General features: G+C 36.7%; 1 protein-coding gene across 1 annotated transcript; it reads left to right on the forward strand.

Annotated features, from left to right (window-relative positions):
- Nucleotides 1-677: 677 nt before the first annotated feature.
- LOC146169297 (gap junction delta-2 protein-like) lies at nucleotides 678-7,013 on the forward strand. Its single transcript, XM_083386489.1, has 8 exons — nucleotides 678-815; nucleotides 1,775-1,888; nucleotides 2,208-2,315; nucleotides 2,734-2,862; nucleotides 3,496-3,671; nucleotides 4,351-4,501; nucleotides 5,038-5,130; nucleotides 6,795-7,013. The coding sequence occupies exons 1-8, from the start codon at nucleotides 690-692 to the stop codon at nucleotides 7,011-7,013; spliced, it is 1,116 nt and encodes a 371-aa protein (XP_083242615.1). The 5' UTR covers nucleotides 678-689.
- Nucleotides 7,014-8,188: the final 1,175 nt, after the last annotated feature.

The following is an 8,188-nucleotide window of genomic DNA, read 5'->3' on the forward strand; positions in this document are numbered from 1 at the left end:
GATCAGATAGCACAACCTTTGACGTGTTTTAAAGGCATTGGAGATCTTGATTAAAAAAATCGTGTTTTTGGAGTTCATTAAGCGCCTAATGTCAGATTATCAGTGCTTGCGCAGTTTAGATAACCTATCTAGTTGTACTGTCTTTGTATGCAATTTATCTCATCTTAAGTGTGTGATAATGGATTTGATGCTTTCAAGGGCAGACAAGTTTTACGATAACGTTGTACGTGACGGAAATAGAGTTCCATGTAAATCTGGATAAGTTTTGGGTTATTTGTGCTTTAAGGTTAGGTGATAAGAAGTATTAGAATAAGCGCCAGCAACCGCGGAAAAAATAAGTAGTCCTTGTAGTAAAACAGAAATAATACTTGTACTACACAACAAAATGTAAAACACAAATACATAAACGGTCAATTATTCTTATAAACTTGTAAACGTCAGTTGAAATAGTATTTGCCTTTACGATACGCTTACTCCAAACTAAATGTAGCCTGTATTATTTTCCAAAAGAGTTATATATTGGCCAAACGTGTCGTGATTTAGCAAGTCCTGATATCCTACTTAAACCACGCGTGCCAACATCTCTGTTTAAAGCTTTACCTTGCCACCTAAGTTAAACTTGTATAACCTCGATCTTTGTTACAGCGAGGCTTTATATGTTGTTTTTGTATCGAGCTTGAACAGCAAGAATGAGTTGGTCGATTTTGGAAAAGCTTCTGGCTGAGGTCGCTACCCACTCGACACTGATCGGGAAATACTGGTTTTCGTTTCTCTTCATATTTCGCGTTATCGTTGTTTTGAGCGTCGGCGATAAAGTAAGTCGCCTTATCACCATTTTACACATTTAGGTTTACAACCCTAATTTGTGAAATAGCGTTTCAACCTCAGGAAAAAGTACACCACAAATACACACTTTAGCGCAGTGGTTCTTAATCTTTTCCGGACGCGTATCACTTATCGGCTTTTTATTGTCAATGCGTAACACCTGGTTTCAACATAACTACTCGCATTTAGGCCTACTTGTGATCCGTAAAGCCAAATAAAAATAGTTCAATGACAAACTTCGCTCCCAGTCCTAGCCAAATAATTTAGATTGAGGTAGATTTTACAAAGAAAATGTATATTACGGCAGCCGAAGTATTATTGCAATTGCGTTAGCTTTCCTAACCAACGCAGAAGACCTTAAAGCTGCACGATTGAGCGTGTACCAACCACAGCGTCTTCGCGTAACAATTAGGCTAGGGCATTTTTGTTCAATCTTTTTTTGCGGCGAGCCGAATCTTAAGCGTAGCCTATATAGCGAAGGTTAGCGACCCAACTATTTTCACCAAACTTTTGTAAATTTAAACTAAAACAACGGAAAGAAGGCAATAGCATTACTAATCCCAATTTAATGAATATGAGCCATGTCATCGTATTGTTTCCGTTCCTTTCTTAAAATCGGGATGTTGCTTAGAACCAATCTCAATATACCTAATCATGTAAACACTGCAAAACCATTTAAATCAAACAAATGAACACTGGCAACCCAATCAAATCAAACGTCGACCTAATTTATGGCTTAAGAAACGAATTACTATCTGTACAATGCAGGTTGAGAACCACTGCTATAGCAAAAATACATAGCTCCAATGTAACTTGAGCATATTTTTTTTCTATGCTAGTCAATACAAAAACTATTGCCGACACAGATCTGCGAAGAGAAAAACAGTTCAAATTGTCTTGATATTTAAAAACCTTTTTTTGATCTCAAATTGCAATTCTTGCTTTACAGGTTTATGGCGACGAGCAGTCCAAGTTTGTTTGCAACACTTTGCAGCCGGGATGCGACAATGTGTGCTTTAACAAGTTCAGCCCGATCTCGCACATACGGTTTTGGGCAATGCAGGTAAAGTTAGCCGGTTTCAGAAGGCTGTTTTTCAGCTCAGCATCTTGAGTGCCTAATGGCGCCGAAATAAGGGTATTTCATGGTGGTTAGCAAAGGATCAACAAAAAATTGTGTTTAACCTGAGTTCGTGCGTATTTTGGTTTCTTTTAATCCTATAAATTTTTGTCTTTTTTATCATCTTCGAATATTTTACGGGATTTCGGAAAATATGCCAATTATCTTTAAGGGTATGCGTTTTCTCCCCCGAGCCTGTTTCTTGTTGTATTGTATCCTCTGCTACATACATGTGTGTGCGTACACTTAATCGCCAGTTGTTTAGATTCTTCTCGTGTGCCTCCCGAGCATAATCTTTATCGTTTGGGCGATGCACTCTCTAAACAGCACCAAAGAAAAGAGGGAAAAACGGGAGAAGGAAGCAAATCAAGCGGTATAGATTCTTTATATCAAATTTTATTGCTTAATTAGCCTACCTTGTTTTTCAGTATTGTGAATAGCAAAGCATATAGGTACAACGTACAAAGATCTTCTTTTCTCTATGCGTTTTTATTTTCATGTCGATGTATGGTTTATAATGTATGCTAAGTTGCCTTCTACAAGTGCCCACTAAAAAGCTCGCTTTGCAACAATATAGTCAGCGTCTAATGACGAAAATGTAATGATGATAATGCTAATAGAGCTATATAAGGGATATCATTAAACAGGGAGTAAAAAATTTCTATCGCTTTATATGCCATTTATCTAATTTTGGAAAGCGACATCAGACAATGTCACGTTAAGCACTTTTTCTAAGAGCCACATTTTTAGGACAAGCTTCAATACTTTGATATGTTTAAATACATTTAAAGGATGCTGCAACGGAACCAATGGTAAGGGATCCCGAAGTTAACCTCAGTCTTCGCCAGAGATATCCCAACGAGGCACCTCCCAAGTATAACGGCTGGAACAGCTCGGAGGAAAAAGTTTCACAGTTAAAGGTATGATGATTGTACAACCTATCGAAATAATATTATTTTCATAAAATCAGTAGTTTTATTGGACAACAATCGGCCACAAGAAAACAAAGAAATCTGGATGCTTTTACATACCACAAAGAAATATATCAAATATTTTTTAAGAAAACATAGAAAATATTAGTAAAACATTTCTGTGAGCCTTAGCTACCTTACAAACGAAACTTACCGTACAACCAGGGGTGAACGTAAAATATATTTTTACCAGAAGAATGAAAAAACAATTTTAACCACTTGCAAATTCAGATGTAATAAAGGTAAGCCACAAATTGACGTCTAAAGCCAAGCACCTTAAGAAACTTTAGGTTATCGTTCGATGTCGTACATTAATATACCACTAAGATTTTAGTCTAAATGCAGTTAAGGCGATGGCAGGATGATGTGGTACATGTCTAGAAAAAGAAAAGTTGGCCTATAGGGTGAAAAAAGAACACTTTTTACCAAATTGACATACCGGCAAAAATATTTTTCTGGAACGCCGTTTCAGACCGGTGCAGCTTATTGCTTTTAATTCTTTTGTTTTACGAATTAAATGCTGTATGACATATTGCTGTGGTTTATTCATCTTCTATATTGCGGGGTATGCCTTATTGCTAGGGGCAACGTGTCGAGCTGAAGAAATCACGGAAAGGGAGCAACAAATATGCTGCAAGTGAAACAGTGACCTTCGTGGAGCCAGCTTACGAGAACGACCCAGTCCCGATTCCTCAAGTTGTTTCCATGCGACGAAACCCGCTAAAGAAGCCTGTTCGAGATCCACCCATCCTGGCGGCGTGAGTGGGTTCCTTTGATATAAAACCCCATTTAACACTGGATGTACGTTCCGCTCACAAGGATAAGAACACCTCGATTTTTTCATCACTTTTATTTTTCACTGGCGAAAGTGTCTTTAAAGACGATACTCGAACTGCCACGAAATACATTAGAATCACAGTATTTTTGAAAGTTTGACTATAATTTGCTGAATAGAAAATTCGATTTGCCTATACGCATTTTAAATATTATCAATTACGGGATATCTTACCTTTTACTTTTTTTTTTCTTTTATGTTTGTAACCCACCCAATTTAGTTCATGAACATGTCGATTTTTTAGGTGTAACATTTTTACTGCAGCATGTCGCAGTACCAGCATACAAAATACCTAAGCTCGAAAAAATTAAAAAAGTCACATTTGGTTGCTTTAAATCAAGGTACACCGAAAGTTTACATGTGATAAATAGAGTTTTTTATGTTTTATTGTGGCGTCATCGATTTGGCTGTCCAGCGGTCATCACACCTGTGACTGTAACTCGGCTAAATTAATTATAGGCAACAAATTGTTGGTTTATATATTTACCCGTAAAAAAGCCGAGTCCTTTTGTAATGGATGTCGCAGGACAATATGTTAATCTAGGTCGTTTATAAAAAAATGTACTTGACGTTTATCACTTCTTGCGCATTGTTGCTTACAGTTACCTGGTCCATATCTTTGTTCGTATGGGGATCGAGGCAACATTCATTGGCCTTCAATATCTCCTGTTCCGCTTCTACGTACCCGAAATGTACCGTTGTGAGGGATATCCTTGTCCACAGAGGGTGGAGTGCTTCGTCTCCAGGCCCATGGTAAAACTTTAACCTGCGTAGACAACAACTATGCCTAAATGTTTTTTTTAATATGAGACTGTGTGCACTGTTGTTTACATAGAAGCAATAGCCGTTGAACTAAATAGTTATTGTGTATATACCTTTTTTGGTGTGTTTTCAGCCCAACAATTTTAGGGGGCAACTGAAACACTTTGAAGGCATTTATTTGCATTGCGCGAATCGATAACATCTCTATATTGTAGCTTTTGTATTGTAAGTAACACCTCCGTAACTTTAACAGATTAAACTAACTGTGTGGTGTTCTTGAGGTTAATGTTTATGACGTCACGGTAAAATGTAACTTTGTGACATCACGTTTCGACATAACTTTGTGAGGTCACGTCTGAAAAAAGTTCGTGCCCCTCGGAGTATGTTTACTGTGATTTATATTAATGCAACAGCCGTTCAACCTAATATTTCTTGTGAATATATGGCAATATTGAGTATGTAAATTATTGTGTGCTACATATTAATTCTATACCTATTACCTATACCCATATACGTTTTAATTACAGGAAAAGAATATTTTTTTGTACTTCATGTACGTCATTTCGGTAGTCTGTCTAGTAATGGACTTTATGGAACTCAAGTACTTTGGATTCAAAAAGGTATTTTAACCAAAATTTAAAATGAATTAACTTTTTTTAAACAATAAACTTCAGGCACAACAATTGCTTCCGATAGCTTTAAAGAATATCGTTTTGTTGTTCAGTATTTAGGTCGTGCTATTTAAAAACTATTCCGTAGAAGCCACAATTGATACCAAATTATATGTTTTTAACATAGATCACTGAGAAAATATATTTAGTTTAGTTTTATCTTGTTTTGTATAATAATGTTTTGTATCATAATAAAAAAACATGCAAAAACATGTTTGCTTGTGCTGTAGGCCTACTCACTTTTACCATTTTTTTAGACTATAGGACTTACAGTCTGTCTTAGTGTATTACTTACATGAATTCACTCCGCAATCTATACGGTTAGAAGCTTATTTACTGTATTTTTTTGGTTGATTAGGATTCAATTATGGGGTGATATAGTAATGCTATATGACAAGCGTGGCGCCTACACTTTTCTTAATATAAGTCATTTGCTTTCAAAGTTGTCTATAATTTTGTATATGCGGCGCAGACCTCCCGTTACACTTGTTTTGCATGAGGCTACCACATATTTGCAAACGTGTTACAGAGGACATGTTAGACTTGGAAAACCTTATCGTTTTCTACTCGCGCTTGAGCCTCTTAGTGTATTTTAATTGTTTTTACTTCTATTGTTCCCCCAATGAACCACGGTTGTGCGAAATCAGTTTGCTGTGTAACAGTGTCACATGGTTTCCAGCAACAATGAAATAATGTAATGGTCCGTTTTAAGTAGGAACAAGCATACGCGAGCCGCAACAAACGAAACATACATACAAACACATACACCCAGTGTTGTAATTACTTGAGTCTTGAACCCAGGGGTTCTTAAACTTTTTTCATCGCGGACCCATAAAATTTTTTTTTTCGCGTGGACCACTGTAGGCAAAAAATTTTTAAAAATTACGTCATAAATTGACGTCACAATCAAATAGCCTGTCAGAAAAATGTTGATGATTCAAGTAAAATGGAGTCTGACATTCAGTGGTAAAACGTTTTATTTTTAATTAAACTCTTTTTTCTAAATTGGATAATTTTTTAAACGTACACTAATATTCCAATTTGGCCTTCATGGACCCCCTGAAATTAGTTCACGGACCCCCAAGGGGTCCATGGAATCCAGTTTAAGAACCCCTGCTTGAACCTGACTTTAAAAGTCACTGTTTTTAAATTACTTGACTTGACTTAAGTCCTTATTTTGGTCGAATGATTTGACTTGGACTGGAGTCAATTTGTCAATCACTTGGGATTAAATTAAATTAGGTGTGTTTCATTAAAATTTACTTTTTTTTTTTTTTTTTAACACTTTTATTGCTGTATATATGTGTTTGTGGTATTTTTTTGGTTAAATTATTGCTTAATAATAATTGCACGAGTATAGGCTATACCAATTTTAATAGTTTAGCAGTTAACTTTTATTTCAATTATATGACTGGAAACTGCTTTCTTAATGACTTGACTGGGACTTGAGTCATTTATAAGTTTACAACACTGCGATACATCACTCAACAAACGTCCCAAAAATGCAATTAGGCCTATTCCGTTTGACGACGATAGCCCTTGTATCATGTGAGACCCGAAATACACTGCTTCTCCAATTAATCTCCTGTTTAACTATATATCTTCTCACTCAGATAAGGCAGTTGATCCGCAGCAAGCAGCACAGGCACCAGGAGGACTACCTGAGTGCCTTCGAGAGCCGCTGGCACCAGGACCCGGTCCTGGCCGGGCGATTCCAGATGGCAGGCCGCTCGGGCCGGATCCGGCGACACCGCGACATGAGTCTGACCGACGCCGAGAGCGACCTTCATCGCTCGATGGAGTCGTCAGAAGACGGCAGCAATTTCGAGTAGACTCGCTCACATCTGTTCAGTATAGTCCTAAATTGCGTGTACTCGTCTATGTGAATTCACATACAAACGAGTGCACGATAGGTTATCGAAAAGGTTGCCAACCATTCGCATGCCGCGTGGCATTAGTGTTTTGTTTTATTTCCAGTTTGTGGTTTTAGCCTTGACCGAATGGTTTTGTTAAGTTTGCGCTGTTCTGTGATTTATTAAAAGGGAAGCGGGCGAACATAGCTGCGTAAAAATGACCAGCAAGTTTAGTGCGCTGTCTATATGAACTGACGAGGCTTTTGTGGAAATGCATGTTAATTGTTTTACTGATATGCTACGTTACCGCTTGTAAAAGTGTGTTAAAGATAGTCAGAAGGATGTAGTGATTAAATATCCAAAAAGAAAGCATTATTGTCAAAAAAGTTCTACATAATTTAGAAAAACTTTTTTGTTCCGAAGTGTCATTCTTGTGGTGAGTTTCTGTTAACGGTCTATCCGTAGACCGAGTTCTACTAGTGTATTGTAGTTGGGCTCATTTGTTTTTTACTGCCATTTACCACAGCATTACCATAACGTGAATAAAATGTGATTAGCGAAAACAAATATTTGAAAGTACATCATTACTGGTCGCAAGAAGTCAAGCAATTTAGGAAATTATATGTTTTTTATAATATTGTTCTATAACTATAGTTATAAATCTGTGAAAAAAATTCTAAAACACTGTATAGATAAAAACAAACTTTACTACGAATCACTGGTCTCTCACATGTTTCATTTTAAGCACTTTCATCAAATTAACTTCTCGAAGTTTATGTTGTGAATTACGTTTCCGATGGTAGAAAACGTGGGGCTCGAAACTACTCTATTTTTGTGTTTCATTCTACCTTTAAATCCTGGGAGGATGAACTTTATGGTAATCGGCGGTTAACATTAATGAAATGACAAAATATCAGCTTGTGGAATTGCATAAGTTTTCTGCGCCTGGCTGAATTTAACCACAAGGTTGAAAAACTCCGCATACAGCTAAGTACCGTACCAGACTATCTGTAAAAAAATACAAGCCAGAAAAGCGCGAGACATTTTTGTTTGTTTGTATATTTTGCTTTAACCGTTTCACTTGCTTTCAAGGCAGCAGAGATCTGTTTTGCTAAATTTATTTGTGGATCAAAATTATGTTAAAATAAAAAAAA

Source organism: Ascidiella aspersa, chromosome 1 (genome assembly GCF_963924565.1).
Source record: "Ascidiella aspersa chromosome 1, kaAscAspe10.2, whole genome shotgun sequence".
Classification (NCBI taxonomy): Eukaryota; Metazoa; Chordata; class Ascidiacea; order Phlebobranchia; family Ascidiidae; genus Ascidiella; species Ascidiella aspersa.